This window comes from Hyaena hyaena, unplaced genomic scaffold (genome assembly GCF_003009895.1).
Source record: "Hyaena hyaena isolate Hyena2069 unplaced genomic scaffold, ASM300989v1 scaffold_368, whole genome shotgun sequence".
NCBI classification, from domain to species: domain Eukaryota; kingdom Metazoa; phylum Chordata; class Mammalia; order Carnivora; family Hyaenidae; genus Hyaena; species Hyaena hyaena.
In genome coordinates this window covers 963818-983350 of record NW_024080989.1, presented here as the reverse complement: position 1 = coordinate 983350, position 19533 = coordinate 963818, and the positions used below count along the sequence as shown (strand labels likewise).

At 50.3% G+C, this 19533-nt stretch overlaps 1 protein-coding gene across 5 annotated transcripts in view; it reads left to right on the top strand.

The window, feature by feature from the left end:
* The window catches only part of MICAL3 (microtubule associated monooxygenase, calponin and LIM domain containing 3), a 271709-nt gene that overhangs the window by 222144 nt on the left and 30032 nt on the right, over positions 1-19533 (top strand). Inside the window, exons 27-35 of one of the 5 annotated variants that reach the window (XM_039249998.1) lie at positions 3357-3601; positions 5508-5597; positions 7658-7795; positions 8875-8937; positions 13400-13513; positions 14290-14436; positions 14900-14982; positions 16563-18414; positions 18934-19028. In XM_039249998.1, coding sequence (XP_039105929.1) covers positions 3357-3601; positions 5508-5597; positions 7658-7795; positions 8875-8937; positions 13400-13513; positions 14290-14436; positions 14900-14982; positions 16563-18414; positions 18934-19028 — 2827 coding nt within the window. Of the gene's footprint in view, positions 1-3356; positions 3602-5507; positions 5598-7657; positions 7796-8874; positions 8938-13399; positions 13514-14289; positions 14437-14899; positions 14983-16562; positions 18415-18933; positions 19029-19533 lie in introns of those variants that run through there. The other 4 variants (XM_039249994.1, XM_039249995.1, XM_039249996.1 and 1 more) reach the window with 4 other exon arrangements.

Sequence of the window (19533 nt, the reverse complement as noted above, 5' to 3'; positions counted from 1 at the left end):
ACCCTTCCCTCAGCCTCTTCAAAGGCCAGACCCAGAAATTCAGGCACTGGGAACAGCCAAAAAATGTAAAGTGAGTCTTGAGGTAGTGAATTTAGACTGTGAATCTTGCATGACACAAGGAGCCTGGTAAGATTCAGGGGACTGCCCCAAGGTCCCATGGATGTGATGGCCTAGAAAGGAAGAGTTGGCAATGCCTGTCCACCTGTCTCCTTCACAGAGGGAGGGAGGCTGGTTTGCCTTCTCAGATTTCCAGAAACAATGTAACAAGGCCTTTCAGAAATAGACTGAGAGCTAATAGCTTATGAAGAAAGGCAGGGATGACCTTTTCACCCTATTTTTTATGCTCCATGCCTCACTTGCTATTCTCCCATGGTCCTTGAGTTGTCATAAAACTAGCCAGGATAACACTCATGGCTGTGAGTCCCATTGCCCTCATCATAGAGTATTAATTGCTGACTTACGCACAGCACCACTGGGCTGTGCCAAAGGCCCCTCTCTCAGAAAATGGCAGTGTAGTCCCACTGCACCTGCCGACTGCTGGAGTCACCTCGTGACTGGGAAGGAAGGGCAAGCTGGCTTGCCTTCTGCCTACCTGAAATCTGAATAAATTTACCTAAGATTTAAGATGAGCGTAGGAGGAATTCTTATCCTTGCTTCATGTTTGAAAGATGTTAAGTGATATACATCGTTATATGTTGTTAAATAATAAACATGAAAATACAAAAGTAAGGCAAAAATAATACCTACATAAATACTGAAAAACAGTCAAAATCCAGATGCCGGTTTTCCATGGTCCAAATTCTTATGTTACCTCACCTTAAACTGCCTCCTCTCAACCCCCCCATTCCACTACAGTTATTTCCTACCTTATTTTATCATGCTGTGTTTGCATCTTACTTCCCCTTGAGAGTAAGGATCTTATTCTTTATATTCTATGCAATGTTGAGGAAGTGCATTATAAGTAAAAGACACTAAGTAAATTTTAATGGCTGGGTAGATGGATGGATGGATGGATGGATGGATGGATGGATGGATGAATGAATGAAGTATTCACCAATGTGAGCTGCTTACAGTAAGGATCTGGCTCTTTTTATTTTTGTATCCATTGGTTAAGTTTTAATAGGTACTCAAGAATGTTCATTGAATGAATGAATGAATGAATATGTAAATGAGTAGACAAAGAAGTGAATAGCTAGAGTCCCAGAGTATAACACAAACATGAAAATCAGTAAAACCACTAATCTTCACAACGTTTCCACAAGGTATGTGTTAACATTGCCTCCTTTACTGATGAGGACACTGAGACTCAGCATAAATAATCAGCTCAAGGCCATACAGCTGGTAAGCAGTAGAGCCAGTGTAACATAGACCTGAGAGGTAGGCAGGCGTACAGCCTCTAGGGCTGCCCTCACTTCTGACCCAACTGAAGTCTGGGAGTTCCCAAAACCTCCCTCAAGCTCAGTTAATTTGTTAGAAAGATACAGAACTCACTAAAAGGCATATATTCGTGGTTATGGTTTAATTACAAGGAAAGATACTTCTTAAAATCAGCCAAGTGAGGGAGTGCACACGGCAGAGTCTGAGAACGTACAGATGTGGACATTGTCCTCTCCCTATGGAGTCAGGACAGTGTTACTTTCTTGGTATTAATCCATATAGTGTTACTCACCCAAGCCTTGGTGTTCGGGGGTTTTATAGGGCTCTATTACCTAGGCACTGATGGACAGGTTAACGGATTATCCACGTAGTGTGATTGATCTCAGTCTCCAGGCCAACTAATACTGCATAACTCAATGCCACCAGCCTAAATTGTCGGTCTTTCTGATGTGGTCAGCCCTCACCCTAAATCACATTATTAGACTACTTACCATGACCCACGGATCCTATGTAAATAAACACATTCCCATCAGGCAAGACCTTCCAGTGGTTTAGAGTTTATGTCCCAGAAGCCAGGACAAAGGCCAGACCTCTCTTTGAGCAAGGTTAAATTCTTTACTGCACAGGTGCTACTAATAGCACTGGTAGTGAGGTGTCATTGACCTTATCACACTATATTCACTGATTCCCTCTCCAAATGCACAGCCCCACTCTGGGTGGGGAGGGAGCACCCCCCACACACACACCATCACAGGAATATTGGACTGGACATCCATCCCATGCCTGATGCTTCTGGAGTTTGAGGTTCTCTCATGCCAGAGGCTGGACCATGCTTGATTATAAAAGCCAAATTTCCTCCCGCGCATTCAACTACGCATTTCTCACTGAGGGCAAAGCCTCTCCTGTAAAAGAATTTTTGGGAATTATCAGACCATGAAACGGGTCTGAGAAACTTCATTTGTGTAATGGTGTTTGAGGGTTTTCTCCTGCCTTACAGCTGTATTATAGAGCACTGACTTTTATTTGTATACCTCCTATTGACTGCTTCACTCTGCAGGCAGGAGAGGCAGGTAGAAATGTCCCGGGTGGTGGCCTCGAGGGTGGAGATTCATGATTTTGGCTTGCACAGGTCATGGGCAGGGTCTTCTCGCATGTAGTGCTGCTTCCTGTTTCAAGCTGAGCTAGGCCATGTACCGTAAGTAAAGGAAATGGTGGTGGAAAATGTGGTTAGTTGTCCAGGGCGATGACCCCAGTGATCAGGATATTTGTTTCCACCCTCTCCCCATAGTCCCTGTACTATAACCTTGTGGTAAACAGCACCTTTGTGACCATGGTGTGTATTCCCCATGGTATCCGGTTCTGGGTGTGGCACGTCATGGGGACTAAAGAACACTGTGGAGTTGGCTGTGCTGCCTTTCCTCCAGCACATGCTCCTTGGTTGACAGCCTGTCTGTGACTAAGACTTCAGTTCAGGCCTCTTGGAGGCAGCTTTTCTTTCTCACCGTGTTTCCCATGAGAGCCTGCCAACCCACCTGAGTCAAGTATTGTTGAGTTCCTCAAACCAAACAGTAGATCACGATGAAAGGGGACTTTCTCTCCGTTCTTGCTTCCCAGGGTCATGAGTTCATATCAGAATGAGTCTGTGCCTCCTACTGTCTCTGAGGGCCTCTGAAACTGGACTCGGTGGAGTGGCAGTTCACTGAACAGAGGGTGCCCCCCGCCAGATGTTGGCTGTAGGCTCATGTGGGTTTATGTGGGGGTTACTCATACGTGTATATTTCCTCTGGCCCTCTCTCTCCTTCCCCTTGTGAGTCTTACCTGAGCAGGATAGCACACCACACCCCTCCATGCATGTCCTCTCTCCTTTCCTGCCCAGTTGCTTTGCTGGGACATTTTGCCTCTGGGTTGTGGCTTCTGAGCGTCATCTTCTCAGTTTTTGTCATTCCCTCATTTTGGTTGTGTGGTTGTTTTCCTCACAGCAGTTCTGAGTCCGAGATGGAGGAAGAGGAGGAGGAGGAAGAGGAGCCTCTGCCCACCTCAGACCTGGGTGGTGTTCCTTGGAAGGAGGCTGTGAGGATCCATGCCCTTCTGAAAGGAAAGAGTGAAGAGGAGCTGGAGGCCTCAAAGAGCTACGAGCCTGGGAATGAAGAGGAGGAAGAGGAGGAAGAAGAGGAGGAAGAGGAAGAGGAAGAATATGAGGAGGAAGAGGAAGAGTCTAGTGAAGGTCAGAAAAATACCTCTTCTAATTCTGACCCTGTCCCATCCCTGAGGCAGTCTGTTCTGTGCTTGAGTAAGATTCCTGTGGCTGGAGGCACACAGAGTGTGCCTTCTACGGCCCCAGAGACCATCCCTCCTGCCTCTCTCTAGCCTTAGATTTGGGGGGTAGGGGAGGCCAATTGACAGCGGAAGTAATGTCCCTTGTGAACATTTTGAGTAGAGACTGGAAGTGGAAGGCAGAGAGACGGTCAACAGCATAAGGACTCCAACCTTACTAGGTTACTCGTTCTCCCCTCATTTTCTTTTTTTTTTTCTTCCTTCCTTTAGTTTCATTAAAAAAATTTATTTTAACGAAGACAGGGAATTTAGCTTTCTAGGGGATTCCCTGACTCAGAGTCCGGGCTGTTGGAAGCTGCAGAGCATTGACTCTCACTCCGTTCAGAGCTGCTGTCACTGAGGAGGGGCTAGGTGCCCGCCAGACAGGGTTCAGTTGATGACAGGTAGTAACATGTTTGGACCAGTGTCCTGAGACAGAGCATCAGTTCCAGGATTCAGTCACTCTGGTTGGCTCTGAAATGTTCTCTTGCCTTGGCTTTGAATGTTTCAGTTCTGCCCCTATCTCTGGCTGTGTGTGTCCTTGAGTGATGAGGAAGCATTTGGTGGGCCTCCTTTTTTGTGTCTGTAAGAGAGGGGGCCATTCTTTCCCTGCCCTGACTACACAGAGGTCTGGTGGGTTGGGAGGAAGAAACTAGGGCAGGTAGAGAGATCGGAATTCCCCTGACGATGGTGCCATGTCAATTCACGGCCGTGCTCTCTATCCAGAGGACATGGAGTGGAAGAGAAGGACATGGGCCTTTAAACCACCAATCCCTCCCAGCCGTTGTCAGAGGAGCACATTAGATTCTGGACAGCCCCGGGCCTCATAGAGCTGGCACTAGATTGCTCTGCTGCTCCTTCTGGAATTCGGTGTGCTTGGCTACCCTGTCCTCTCCCGCAGTCTGGCACAGGAAGGACTGCGTGCTGACCAGATGCAGAACCCTTCCCAGACAGGGTGCACGTTACTGAGCAGGTCTTGAGAGCTGTGTAGCCCAAGACACTGCTGAGGCAGGGCAGGCAAGAAGGAAGCAAAGCCTCCTCCTGCCCCCCAGGGGCCCAGTGCCGGTGGGAATGCCCAGAGGCAGGGCTCATCCCCACGCCCCTAGGGGGCTTCTCTAGACCTAGTTCTCTTGTGCTCTTCCCTCCAAAGACAGAGGCTGGGGTGGGGCCCTCAGAGGCAGCACTTGGTGGCCTGGCCCTTCTTCCTCCCCCGAATGAGAAGTGAGTAAGTTCTGTGCAAGAAGGAGGCCAGGCCGGGAAGCTGGCACCTTGGGTTCTTTTCTCCATAACTGCTGTGTGTGCAGAGCCGTGGCTGGCCCAGGGCTGCCTCCACATCCCCGTTAGTCAGAGGCGGTGATTGTGCTCAACAGCTCATCCAGGGGAAAGGTACTTTGTTTCTCTCATTATCTCTGTCTGGTGATTCACACGTTCAGTGGCTTGTAGCCCCAGACACAGCTTAGGGTCAGACACAGAAAAGGGTCAGTGCCCTTTTCAGGAGACTTTAGCCCTGCTTTCCCTCATGCAGGCTTCATTTCCTGAATCTGGAACTAGCATCAACACCAAACCTGCAGGGAATGGGATTTAACTGGAGGAGCACATAACGACAAATTCAGCCAACTCTGGGCCTTTGGTGTGTGTGTATCTTTTAGGCAGTGGACTTCCGTGGCTGTGTAGACAATGACAGGATGTTATTGCCTTGCACCTGAAGATAACTCTTCTCTATTCTCTTTCCTCCTTTCCATTCTCTTTTCTCTCTTTATCCCCATGCGGGAATTCTTGATGCTGTGTTTGTGGGTGTCTGGCTCCCCCTGCTGTAGAAGGGGAGTATTGCCCCTGGGACAGAGAACTCCTGCAAGGCCAGTGGCTCCAGCATCTGTCAAAGGAAGAAGATACGGGTACATGTAAAGGTACCCACTCTGCCCCTTGCCCACCTTCTACCCTGGCTCCCTAGCAGCCACCTAGAATTTGCCTTCAAGAGCAGGTCCCACATTAAAAGATCTGTGCTTTATAAAGCTGCGCAGACAGGCTTTGACACACGCCTCGCTGGGCACCTGACCCTGGGCCCAGCCTTTGGGAATAGTCATGTTCCAAATAGCATATAAGACCAGCAGAGTCAAGGGGAAGTCTGAGAAAAAGACTCCAGAAGCAGTCTTAATAATTGTGGCCCCATCTAAGCCCCTTGTATGCTTTGCTGTAAGTCCCCTCATCTAGTGAAGACTCGGCCTCTTGTAATGCCAAAAAATCACGTCACAGTCACAGCTGTCAAAAGCGGGGGAGCCGGCACAGGTATGGTCACCAGCACAGGTACCCAGAACCTTCCTCCGCTGTGCCTTGTAACATTTCTCTGAGAGAGGAGGACATGCTGGCTGATACGTCCCCCGGGCTACATTTATTAACAGGAAGCAGAACATTATCGAGGTAGAAGACTCACTCTCTTCTCTTCATGACTCAGAAGATGAAGAAAAGGTCTGCGTTTTTCTCTTTGACTTCCCTTCATTAGTCACATGACATTCAAGCTGTTGGGTGACTTTGCCGAGATTCAGCCCCATCCAACACCACAGAAGCCAGTTGACCCTAGAAAAACAAATCTGTAGAGATCGGCAGCTCTGACAGGAGAGTGCACGCAGGGATATCACCCTACATTTAACACAGCGTGGTGCCCACATCCGCATTTGGCAGTCTTACTGGTACTTTCTGTCCATATCACATTCCCCGTTGCTTAAAAATTGAGAGGTTGTATAATAGTGATGAGGCCAAAGCCAAATCGTCCAGTTAGAGAGTTGAGAGTAGGCTCCCATCAGGAATCCCAGGCTCCTTCAGATCAGGTGGCACCTGCTCTTGCTACTGAAAAGCCATCTTCCCTCCCAAAGCGTCCCCTCCCCCAAGTTGCTGGCTGTCCCTTTCTTTTAACCCAACTGTATGGCATGGTCCAAGCACTGATTATAGGGAGCTTACAGGGCAGGGGCTGCATGTATATTCTTTGGGCTCTGACAGCAGGAATAATCTGAAGGGGCTGCTGGTGAGTTCTCGTTTAGCTGAAAAGGCAGGTCTTCTGTCCAGAGGGGAGCAGTGGCACACCAAATGGGGTTTTAAGGAAAAGGGCTTTAACCTCTGAAGAAGCAGAGAGAGATTGTTTCATTCCTGCCCATGAACTCCTGAAGTCTTGGGAATTTACCAGATAGAGCTCTGCTTCCTCTCCCAGCCATCGCCTTCCCTGATCTCCATCTTCTCCCCATAGCTGTATCCCTGCCGCAGACCCGCATGCAGCATGAAATCTATTATAGAAGGGGGATTTTTTTTTTCCTCTCTCTCTAGCTTCTAAACACTGAAGTACCAACAAAGTACATTTCTGTCCTGCGTGAGTTAGGTGGTTCGTGACAGAATGACACTGTCCCATCCATCTCTCACTTGTCACTTGGCTTAAATCTCAAAGGAGACGCTGTCAACATGGCAGGTGATGGTAAGCACCATGCTGTGTATCCTCCGAAGGGGCATGAGTGATGATTCCTTTGGGATCTCATGCTGAGCTGACTAACAGGGAGGAGTACTCGTGACCCGGAGGGATGGCCCTTCGGACGCCAGTTGTAACCTGCTCTTTTTTCTGACTTGGCATTTGGGTCCCTCAAATGCAGATGAAAGGAAAAGAGCATCAGAAAGGAGAGTTCTTTCTGTTTAGAGTTGGGATGTATGGTTCACTTCATTGAAATGAACAGTGTACGTGAAGCTTGAAACAGCAAAATCAAGTTGAACAAGTAGAAATCATGGCTGTGTGCGCATAGAAGTGTGTATATTCTCAATTTTTGCCTCTTTCTGATTCCAATTGATCTGGCAATTACGGTAACTTTTCTTTCTGTTTCCTTTCCTGTGGTGTTTGATCCCATCCTTCCCTTTACTGTTTGTTTTCTGCTTCCTTCCTCCATCATCTCTCCCTTCCTCATCTCTTCCACCTCTGACCCTGGGACACTAGTCGGGAGCCAGAGGCTACAGCAGATCATAAATCCGGCTGACCCCTTGGAAATCCAGGCTGATGTGCACTGGACACATATTCGAGAGAGAGAGGAGGAGGAGCGAATGGTACCAACCTCTGAGTCCTCCACTTCTAGAGGTAACTGTTTCAAGATCCAAGGTCCCGATATGCCTCTCAGAGCAGCTCTGTCCCTGTCTCCCCTCTCATTGCTGCAGAGGACCCTTCTGGTAGGGTCAAAACCATCAGGTTAATCAAACTGTAAGAGCCGAAGACCATTTTGTTTTCCTGGTGTTAATCGTGACCACTACCCTTAACTTTTGTTTGAGGATATGTAAAGTTCTCTAGGGGTTAAGAGGTTATGGGCTGGCTCTTTCTCCACGGATGCAAAATAGTAAAGTGAACTTGACCCTGGGAAAACCAAGACTTTGCTTTCTTTCCCCATATTACTAGACAGGGTAACTCTGTCCACTTGGTAAAATGTTCTGATGCTTTCCTCCTGTGTTGTGTCTGAGTGTGAATGTATGTTGCCAGGACTGGATGGGGCAGTATATTTTGAACTGAGGTGAAGTTTCAAGGGATTTATGTCAGGGAGACCTTTAAAGTAGCTAGCGTAATATCCAGCTCTAGGTTTTAGGTGACTGTGTTCCACAGTAGGGTGAAGATGAATACAAGCAATAAAAGGAAAAACTGGAGACAGCTGAGGGACGTGGCGGCTGCCATGTCACTCTCCACACCTTTGACCTCAGCACACCCATTGTCCAAATACGAATCCTTGCTGTCTCTCACTTGTCTTCATGTTTCCATTCAGGCCTGTTGGGACCACACACCTGCCTTCAGGAAACTTAGCCCTTAACGGGGACATTTGATCCTCCCTGGCCCCAAATCTTCATCTCTAGGCAAGACCACCCTCTGTTAACTACTTTTGCAGCAGTACTTTTCTCATCGGGAGTGAGGAGCCCGGGATCGTCTGACCGGCCTACAACATGGGGCAGCTCTGCAGCCTCGAGCCGCTGTTGACCCTTCCTGTTTTTTCTCCTTTTCTCATCCTGAGCGCCCGTCATACAGGCTTACAGTGGGACTCTTGACACCTCGATGCTGTAGGACAAGCCTCTGGCTTAGTCTCCCTTCTGTTTGGGGCTTTAGGATGACCTCCACTCTCCTCACTGGGAACACACATTCCTGTGTAACTTTGTATCTATCGTCTGTTTTAAATTCAGTGCCTGACCTTCCCTCCATACGCCGCGCAGCAGTGCAGGCCTGGCTGGAGACAGTCTCCGGAGGTAGTCTGGTGATGTTTGTTCTCTACCCACTCACCATAACCGCTCTCTCTCGGCAGCTCTGCTGGTACCTTAACACTAGAATTCTGGTCCTGCTGCTAGTGCATGCCAGGGTCGGGGCGGGGGGGCACATGCATGCCTCACTCAGGCAGCCCACTCTTGCATGGACCAGTCAAGCACCCCATGCTTTTCAGGGAAGATCCGGAGGAGAGCAATAGCGTAGACAGGACATAAACTTGTTTTTTATTACTAAAGGTTGGGTAAAGTTTAAAGCTAAAGGAACATCTTTAGCAGTGATTTCTACAGTCTGTAGAAATTAAGTTGTGTAGCAATTGCGTGTGAAAGTAGAGGAATCAGTGAATATTCCACAAACCCACCAAAGTGCAAGCAGAAAATATTCAGTCCTCAAGGACTTGTGGAAGACTCCTCAGTGAAGAGTGGAGAGCAGAGGGTTGGTGGAGGCTGTCCTGCGAACAGTAGGGGACAGGCTGGGTATAACTCGATGTAGCATCCACTGGGTCTTCATACTGATGTGTGGGGTCTCTGTAAATACTCAGGCCAAGAGACAGCTGAGAAACCTTGGTTGTCCTTCCTAAACTTTTCTGGACAGGTATTTCTCAGTGTGGGTAATAACAGTTCTCAACAAGGGGCAAGCAGCTCTTTACATTGTAGAACATTTAAAAGAAATTTTTTTTTAATGTTTTTTTATTTATTTCTAGGAGAGAGAGAGAGACAGCATGAGCAGGGGAGGGTCAGAGAGAGAAGGAGTCACAGACTGAAACAGGCTCCAGGCTCTGAGCTGGCAGTCAGCACAGAGCCCGACGCGGGGCTCGAACCCACGAACCGCGAGATCATGACCTAAGTGAAAGTCGGACGCTTAACCGACTAAGCCACCCAGGTGCCCCTAAAAGAAATTTTTTTTAAATGTTTCTTTATATCTGAGAAAGAGAAAGGGAAAGAGTGACAGAGTCCACTCAGAAGAGAGGAAGAGAGATGGGGCACCTGGGTGGCTCAGTTGGTTAAGCATCCGACTTCGCTCAGGTCATGATCTTGCGGTTCGTGGGGTCAAACCCCACGTCAGGCTCCGTGTTGACAGCTAGCTCAGAGCCTGGAGCCTGTTTCAGATTCTGTGTCTCCCTCTCTCTCTGACCCTCCCCTGCTCATGCCGTCTCTCTCTCTCTCTCAGAAATAAATAAAAAACATTAAAAAAAAAAAAAGAAGAAGAAGACGAGGGGATTAGAGGGAGACACAGAATCCAAAGCAGGCTCCACGCTGTGAACTTTCAGCACAGAGCCTGACCTGGGGTGGGAACTCACGAACTCTGAGATCATGACTTGAGCCAAAGTTGGATGCTTAACCGACTGAGCCACCCAGACGCCTTTCCATTGCAGGACATTTAACTTCCTTGGCCTCTCTGCCCTTGAAATGTCGTCAGCCATGCAGCCTCTCCTCCCACCCTGGCCATCAAGGCAACAAACAAAAATGCCCTACACAGTATCAAATACCACTTAAAGAAGGGCAGGATTGCCCTTGGTTGAAAACTAGGTTGCTTCTGGGATGGGTGGGATTGGAGCTCATGGATCTTTACCACCAACGTCTTACCAGCCCATCCCATTGACCTGACACGCAGCAGGAGAAAAGGACACAGGCACAGAAGTCAGGAAGGACCTTCACAGAATCATAGGGGGAGCCGAGCTGCTGCCCGTCTCTCCTCGTTAGTCAGTTATGTCTCCTAGGATGGTTGGACAAGACTGAGGTGTCAGGACTTCCCAGCTGGCAGCTGAAATAAACCAAAAGCTAAGTATGTCTGTGATTCTCAGCTTTCATAGTGTGGCAGCTTCTAGCACTCTGCACTCCATCTTAACCTGGATTTAATCTTCCAATTCCATCCCTCAAGCTGCGTTTCTCCAGCCTCTGCTGCTGCTGCATTGATATTTCTCACTTGTTTGTTATTTAATGTATGTGACAATTATTCCTTTCAAGGTACTCCCAAGGACTATAGACTTGTTACCCTTCTGACTCTGCAACAGACATTTCTTAGTAGCAACTCCTGTGTTAGAGAACTGCGTGACAGCCAAGCAACCGGGGCTGGGTTCGGGCTGACCTGGGGCAGTGTGACTTGAACAGTATGGTCTCCTTTGTGCCCACATCCAGCACGCTGCCCAATAGAAGTACAGATTGCCGTCTTGATGCCCAGCCACTCACACGTCCACCTGAGCATACGTGTTGAGCCTGGTAGACCCTGACGGGATGAGCCCAGGTTCCATTTCCATTGGGCTGGGGTGACTCCCAGAGGAGAAAGATTCTGGGGGAAGAGAGGTGACTGTCCAGCCTCTTCAGAAATGGTGTCATGAAACCATGAGCTCGTTATCCATACAGGAAGCTCAGGTTTGAAAAGGCGCAGAGACTTTTGTTCCTAAGAAATCTCAATTCCTGGTGTTTGGTGAACTGAAACAGCAAAGTTATCATGCAAAGGTTTTAAACGTGTGGAAATAATTGAGTAGTTTTACCCCTAATATTTTCCCCAACGAATGCCACCATCACAGGAAAGCACCGTGGCATTACCAGCTCCATGGGCTGCTCTGGTATCCCGAAGGAGGAGTGCGACATTAACTATTTGCCAGCCTAGAACTTATTCTGGAATTCTCCCATCTTTCCCCATAGTCCATTCCAAACCTATTTTGCATGGTTCTAATGTTTTGTATGCATCTAATCCTAATTAGATACAAGTCATCACCTTATTTTTATAAGCTGAGTATACAAAAGGGGTGGGAGGCTGAATATACAAAAGGAATAATTAGGAATTATTTTTTAATGTTTATTTATTTATTTTAAGAGAGAACGAGAGAGAGTCCATGTGTACATGCAAGCAGGGGAGGGAAGAGAGAGAGGGAGAGAGAGAATCCCAAGTAGTGTCCACACTGTCAGCACAGAGTCCAGCGCAGGGCTCGATCCCTCGAACTATGAAATCATGACCTGAGCCAAAACCAGGAGTCAGATGCTTAACCAACTGAGCCACCCAGGTGCCCCAGGAAATTTTTTTTTTTTTAACAAAAACTCCTGTGACTAGGTCAAGAAAGCACACATCCCCACCGTCTTCAAAGTGCCCTTTCCCCTGTCTTCCCCATCCTGCCTCCAAAGGTAGTCACTGGATTTTTCTGGATTTTCATCGTATTCAGACTTTGGGAATCCATGTTCCACATTTCTGCCACACTCATCTGTACATCCTTAAGGTGCCAGGGATGCAGATTCATGAGACTGGACAAGGAGAGCACTGACTTGAGGGGGCCCAGCCATTACATGGCCTCTCACTATGTTACAGCCTTTTAAAACATCCACCGAGCTGTGCCACAGCCAGGGCGTCTGCCACCCACCCACCTTGGGCTTTGATCCTCTGGCTCTTGTACACGCAAACCTAAGCGTGACCCCTCTTCCTGAAGCGAGGACCTTTAGGAGTGATGTGAGAGTGACTGTGCCTAAGAGCTTAGAAGAAACCCTCAGCACCCCTGACAGATGAGTCTTGTCAGTCTCAGGTAACACTGGGACCTCAGCATCCTTGAAAGCAGCACACGTTACTTTCCTAATTGCTTTCTCTTACTCCAAACTGTTAGTGTGAGTTCTAAGTGTGCAGAGGTTGGGAACAGGTCTGAGTGTGTGTGTGTGTGTGTGTGTGTGTGTGTTTAGGGGCTGCTTCCTCCTGAGGAAAGTGAAGTTGATGAGTGCTTTGCCCTGTCCAGCACTGAAGGGCTTGTCTCGCATCTAGACAGTGAGCTTTACATAGCCCCTCATCCTCTCCTTCATGCCTTAAAAAAACACATTTCTCTAAATTATCCCAAGCGTAGAGTTCATCTCTGCCTGTTGAAAGGAGAGGTGGGTGCCCTCAGGGGATCTTGTGGTCCCTGATCTAACGGCGACTTCACCTGCACACAGCCCTGCAGCTGCTCGATGGAGCAGTGTGGCCCTGAGCACATCCCCTAACTGGCCTCGGCCTTCCCACAGGCCCTCTGAGTGATTACTGTGAGGAATAAATGGCTCGCGGCCTGTGAAGCGGTGCAGAGTGCTGGCACACGAGCCGTCATTGCTGCTGGGCCTGTGGAAGCCGCGTTTCCCCTCTGCCCTTCTCACACCGAGGAGCTTCCAGCAGCCTCGGGGGAAGAGAAGACGACCAGAGCTGACGCTGCTCTTCCTCTTCCCCTGGGCGCTGCTGGCGTCGGGCAGTGCTGGTCCTGGGTGTTTAGGAAGGGCCCCAGGCCCTCACCAGCGCCCACACTGCATGTAGCTCCCCCAAGGCTGACTGACTTCCGCCTTGGGGTCCAAATCCAGACACTTCACAGTCCACCTCCCCACCTCTCCTCATGATCTTCACACTGCAGCCCTGGGAAGGCCGCCACCAGTTTCCTCCTGCACAGGCAGCCTCTGTCTGCCTGTCTGTCTCTTCCTTCCTTTGAATGTTTCTGCTTTACAGTCCCATTTGATGAGAATGACCTGGAGGAAGATGTGGACTCGGAACCGGCAGAGATAGAAGGGGAGGCAGCGGAGAATGGGGACACAGGGGACACTGGTGCTGAGCTGGATGATGGTACGGGGGACCCCAGAGCCTCCCCTCTCTACTGTGCTGACCACCGTCTTCCCCACTGTGTGATTGGAACTTGGGAAAGATAATATACATTAAAGCAAAAGCGAGGCACTCTGAAGAGGCGGCCGTTACGTCTCCTGGTTGTGTTCCTTGGTCTGCTGCTAACTTGAATGTGTGTCATTCCCCGCGTCAGCCACCATGCAGCATAGCCTGTGTCCATTAAATTGTGGTTGAGAAACTGAACAGATTGGGTGCTTTATGCAAGGGCCTTTATTCAGTGGGCCCTCTGAAAGGTAGCTACAAAGGAGACGGTATTTTAAGAATGATAGGCTGGTTGCTTGGGGGAAAGGGGGCAGGGACTAGGGAGAAATGACAAGACTCCAGGCAAGACTGTGAGGGAGCATAGACCTCGCTGTGGTGTTGGGGGAAACAGACCCGTGGTGAGTTCGTGAAGTAAGGCCCGCCCCTCACAGGCACCCCCACTATGTTTCTTCCTGCTGCGGCCCATCTTGTGCCATCTTGTGTATTTGAAAAGGAGATGGAGCACCCCAGGCTCTGAGGAGAGCACCATGTTGCAGAGAATAAGGCACTTTTGGCCGAGTCTCAGAAGCTCAGTAGGGACAGGAGGCAGGGCCCGGCTGGGACACAGAACCAGGTCCAGACATCAAGCAGTGGTGCCGTAGTTGGCGGACTGGTTTGGCTGCGTTTTGGGGCCAGCAGGAGACTGGTAGAGAAGCAGGGCCTCACTCAAGTGCTGCTCTCTCCCTTCCCTCCGCCAGATCAGCACTGGTCTGACGATATCCCATCAGATGCTGAAACAGAGCTTCGCCTGCAGCACCAGGCAGCGGTAGAGGCCGAGCTGGAGCTGAGGGTGTCGGAAAATGAGGAGGAGCAACCCGCCACCACACCAGGGCCCCAGAAGAGAGGTGAGTCTGTGGTCTCAGCAGAAGCTGCTTCCAGAATTCCCGCAGGGAGCCTGCAAGGACGGGGGCAGCGCCAAGGACGTAGGTCATCGGAGTGGAGCCGGAGCAGAGTAGGTGCATTGCACACCAGCCTCCAAGTGGCAGACAGCTCTGCCTGTTGCCTTCTTTCCCCCTTCCCTTTGCACAGACCCCGCGCACGGCTTTGGCCAATGGCCCCTTTCTGTGCGTGCTCTGGAGCTATGAAAGGGTAGAAGGTACGTCTCCAAGCTTTAGACACAGATTGCACAAGTGAAAAAAAGCCTATACTTCTGAAACGAGCGGAGGTGGCATCCAGGGACACTCTGGGAACGCACTTTCTTTCTGCTGGCCAATAGTGACCCTTCTGCAGAGCTGGCTGGGAGAGGAGCCCTCAGCGGGAAGGGTGGGGGTTGTTTCCTCTTATAAAGCCTGTGTCTGTTCTGCTCAGGTCCCGCCCAAGTCCCCAGCCCTCCCCGGTCCCCTGAGGAGCAAGCTGGTCTGCTCTCCCCGGGCCGCAGCCCTGTGGCAGAGGTAAGGACTCGGGGCCCACTGTGGGGGACAGAACTGATGGGATCCTGAGTGGATGTATTAATTCTCTCATCTTAGGCCCTTGGTGTGAACCCATGTTTTTGCTTCTTTTTTTTTTAAATTATTTCTTATTTCTAGGAGAGAGAGAGAGACAGCATGAGCAGGGGAGGGTCAGAGAGAGAGGGAGTCACAGACTGAAACAGGCTCCAGGCTCTGAGCTGGCAGTCAGCACAGAGCCCGACGCGGGGCTCAAACCCACGAACCGCGAGATCATGACCTAAGTGAAAGTCGGACGCTTAACCGACTAAGCCACCCAGGCGCCCCAATATATCATCCCATTGCTTTAAGTTAAAGCAATAATTTTTGTGGAATCATTGGTTTGATATGACATGCATTTGTTTTTTAGTGGTAGGTTAAAATGAATGTATGACTTAAATTTTAAAATACTCATCCAGGGGTGCCAGGATGGCTCAGCTGGTTAAGCATCCGACTCTTGACTTCGCCTCAAGTCATGATCTCATGGTTTGTGAGATCCAGCTCCATGTTGCTCTGTGCTGACAACATGGAGCCTACTTGGGATTCTCTCGCTCTCGCTCTCGCTCTCTCTCTTTCTCCCCTCCTCCTGTTCTCATTCTTTCTCTCAAAATAAATAAATAAACTTTAAAAGTATATATGTATTCACCCAGATTACCAGTGATATGTGAGTCACGCATTGGAGAATGCTATGTAAATAGATCGCAACAGTATGTCCTGTGGAATATGTTTTGGGAAATACTATCTGGAAGACAGATCAGAGAGGGAGGCCAAACTCAAACCCTGGTTTAGTTTGATTCGGTCTTTGGGATTCTAAGAAGCAAGATGAATTTAGTGATTTCATCTGCAAAACTGTGGAAGCTTTAGTGGGACTCACAGGTGGGATGATATTAAGGATCCATGCAGGAATGTCTGGATCTTTGAGCTTCCTGGGAAGAATGATTTGTTGTATAGATTATAAAAGATAGCCACTTGGGGGCTCCTGGGTAGCTCAGTTGGTTGAACATCCAACTCTTGATTTCAGCACAGGTCGTGAACCCAGGGTCATGAGACCAAGCCTTGCATTGGGCTCTGCACTGAGCGTGGAGCCTGCTTAAGATTTTCTCTCTCCCTCCCTCCTTCTGTCCCTCTCCCCCTGCTCGCTCTCTCCCAAATAAAAAAATAAAAAAAATTAAATTTAAAAATAGCTGTTATAAATCTCAAAGTGGCCCCTATTTTCATACATCAGAGACCTTGAGCTCTTGGGGTCGATAGCTGGGAGTGAGAGCTGGATCTGTTAGTGTGCTTTGGCCAGCGTCCATTTCGGCGCACAAAAAATATAGGATGTGTCTGAAAGCTGAGTCTCTTCAACAAAGTAGAGTTGTTTTAAAATTGAACAAATAGAGCAGAAAGGAAGAAAGGTTCTCCTGGAGCCATTTGGACAACAGCCTAAAAGGCAGAGAGAGGAATTTATTTCACAAACACAGGCCCTTTGAGAGAGAGCCCCCCAAGGGGTCCTGCTGACCATTAAACCCTAGCTTCTCAGCAGCTTCTATCTTCCTTTTCTATAGGGGGCCCGAATCCCACTTGCCTCTGTTGCTACTAAGGTGAAATTGCCCAAGGAGAGCCTCTTCCCTGAGCCTTTGCTCCCCAAAGAGAAGCCCAAAGAAGAAGCACCCAGTGATGAGAAACCTGTGCACTCTCCTATCCGATCACAGCCAGTGGCTCTGCCGGAAGCCAGGACACCTACCTCCCCAGTTAGTTCACAGCACGTGTCACCATTGGCCACCTCCACTCCCACCACTACCCAGCTCCCCATCTGCTCCCAGCCCCAGCCTTCCTCTGAGGCCACTGTCCCGTCCCCCACCAAGCCCCCCATATGCTTCCAGCCCATTCCAGCCAAAACCCCCATCCCCCTGGCTCCTCTTTCCTTGAAGATCCAAGAGGACACCAAGGACAGACTGGGCAGCCCTCTTGCTGTGGATGAAGCCCTGAAGCGGAATGACCTGGTGGCAGAGTTCTGGATGAAGAGCGCCGAGATCCGCCGTAGCCTCGGACTCACACCCGTGGATCGGAGCAAGGTGTCCGAGTCCAGCTTCCCCTCGCCCGCCTTTAAACCAGTGTCCCTAAAATCCTATTCAGTTGAGAAGTCTCCTCAGGGTGAGGGGCTCCAGCTTCTAAAACCTCCACCTGCTCCTAAGAGGCTGGGCCTGTCGAAGTCAGATGGTGACCAGCCCTCACTGCCAACTCCCAAGTCCCCATCTGACAGAGAGCTGAAAAGCTCCCATGAGGAGAGGAGAGACTTGTCAAGCAGCTCTGGGTTGGGCCTTCATGGGAGTTCCTCCAACATGAAGACCTTGGGCAGCCAGAGCTTCAACACCTCAGACTCCACCATGCTCACTCCTCCTTCAAGCCCACCCCCACCCCCACCCCGGGATGAGGAGCCCGCAACTCTTCGAAGGAAGCCATATCCAACTTATGAGCATAAGGAGACCGAGCCCAAGGCCTCAGTGATCCCACCCCCACCACCTGCATCCTTTATGAGGGCCCCCCGAGAGCCTGCCCAGCCCCCTCGAGAGGAGGTGCGGAAGTCGTTCGTGGAGAGCGTGGACGAGATCCCCTTTGCTGATGACGTGGAGGACACCTATGATGACAGGACAGAGGACTCGAGTCTGCAGGAGAAGTTCTTCACACCCCCCTCTTTCTGGTCCCGAACCGAGAGACCCCTCCACCCACCCCTAGCCAAGGAGAATGGTAGGTTGCCTACTCTGGAGAGTGGGGTCCAACCACAGAAGAGTGGCCTTCCCTTAGTCTCTCCAGAAGCCAAGGAGCTGGCTGAGGAGCGCATGCGAGCCAGGGAGAAGTCTGTGAAGAGCCAGGCGTTGAGAGACGCCATGGCCAATCAGCTGAGTAGGATGAAGGAGATGGAGATGGCAGCTGGGACCTCCAGGCCCCCAGGAGGCACCTCCCGCAAAGCCTCCTCATTTCCCTCCAAGGGTAAAGAAGTTGGCCCCGAGTCCCCTAAACGCCCAGTTCTCAAAGGCCCCGGGGAGCCCACCCTGAAGCACGAAGCCACTAGTGAGGAGGTCCTCTCCCCTCCGTCGGACTCGGGGGGCCCAGATGGTTCGGTCACCTCATCCGAGGGCTCCAGTGGGAGGACCAAGAAGAGATCGTCACTCTTCTCCCCCCGCAGAAACAAGAAAGAGAAGAAGTCCAAAGGTGAGGGCCGGCCCCCAGAGAAGCCCAGCCCAAACCTTGTGGAGGAAGCGGCCGCCAAGCCCAAGTCCTTGTGGAAGTCTGTCTTTTCTGGGTATAAGAAGGACAAGAAGAAGAAGGGTGATGACAAGTCTTGTTCCAGCACCCCTTCCAGCGGGGCCACTGTGGACTCTGGCAAGCACAGGATGTCTCCTGTTGTGAGAGCAGGTACGTCAGCACCAAGGGACCCCTCCTGGGGCAGGGCATAAGGAGTGTGTTCTCAGCCCTTGGTTCTTCTCTTAAGATCCATTTCCTCACGCCGCTTTCCCAAGGGTCCTTAGGAGCAATGCTAACAGGGTGAGGGAGAACGAAACTGAGCCATGAGCTCACATAGCATATTCTGTGTGATAGACTAATCCTAAAATCCAGCTTAAAACTGAGCAAGGGAGACTCTGGTAGTCTGTGCACTTCCTCAGGTCACACTGTCCCCGAGGAGGGCCTGATGCTGAGCAAGGCGGAGCGCAGCACTGCTGGGGGATAAACAGGTGGGCCTCTGTGGGGTGTTCGCGCTGCCCCTGGCAGCACAGGTCAGCCTCCAAGCCCCTGGCTCCCCAGCGTGGGTTTAGAGCCACTCAGACTGGAAAGAAATAAAATCTGTACCCCACTCCCCTGGGTGGCTCGTGTGAATGTAGACATGAGGAAAGCACTGTGGTGTCCTCGATTTGCTTCTTCTTTCCATCCCATTAGAGTTGCAGCTGCGGCGCCAGTTGAGTTTCTCAGAGGACTCTGACCTCTCCAGTGACGACATCCTTGAGAGGTCCTCCCAGAAGTCCAGGCGAGAGGTACGTAGGCGCCGTCAATAGAGGGGCTTCAGACGGGGTCAAGGAGTTGACTCTCGTCCTCCGTGTAGCATTGGCCTTCGGTCGGGTGGAAGAAAGAGAAAGCACATCTCAAGCCCACGGTGGAAAGGGAGCACCCTCCTCCGATCTCCCAGCAGACACACAGCTGACTCCCGAGCCCAGCCCAGCTCCGAGTAAGAGACACACACAGAGAGCTCTTCTCTTGGGCTTTTTCAGTGAACAGCTGGGGCTTATTTGCCTCAATGGCAAGAGTTCCTGTGTTTAGTTCTTGGGAAGAAGACAGAGACATTCCACACTTAAAGATTCACTAGATCTTTAGCAAGCAGCTGGCACTGTCCATTTGTTCTTTGGTCCTCTGAAATCCCGTGTGGAATAGCATCTACCAATGCCCGGAGTGACAGGAACAGCGTTGTTTGTGCCTCACGTTCTGGTGGAGGCTGGGACAGGGACGACAGGGTTTAGGCATCTCTAGATGGGGGCTGAGTCA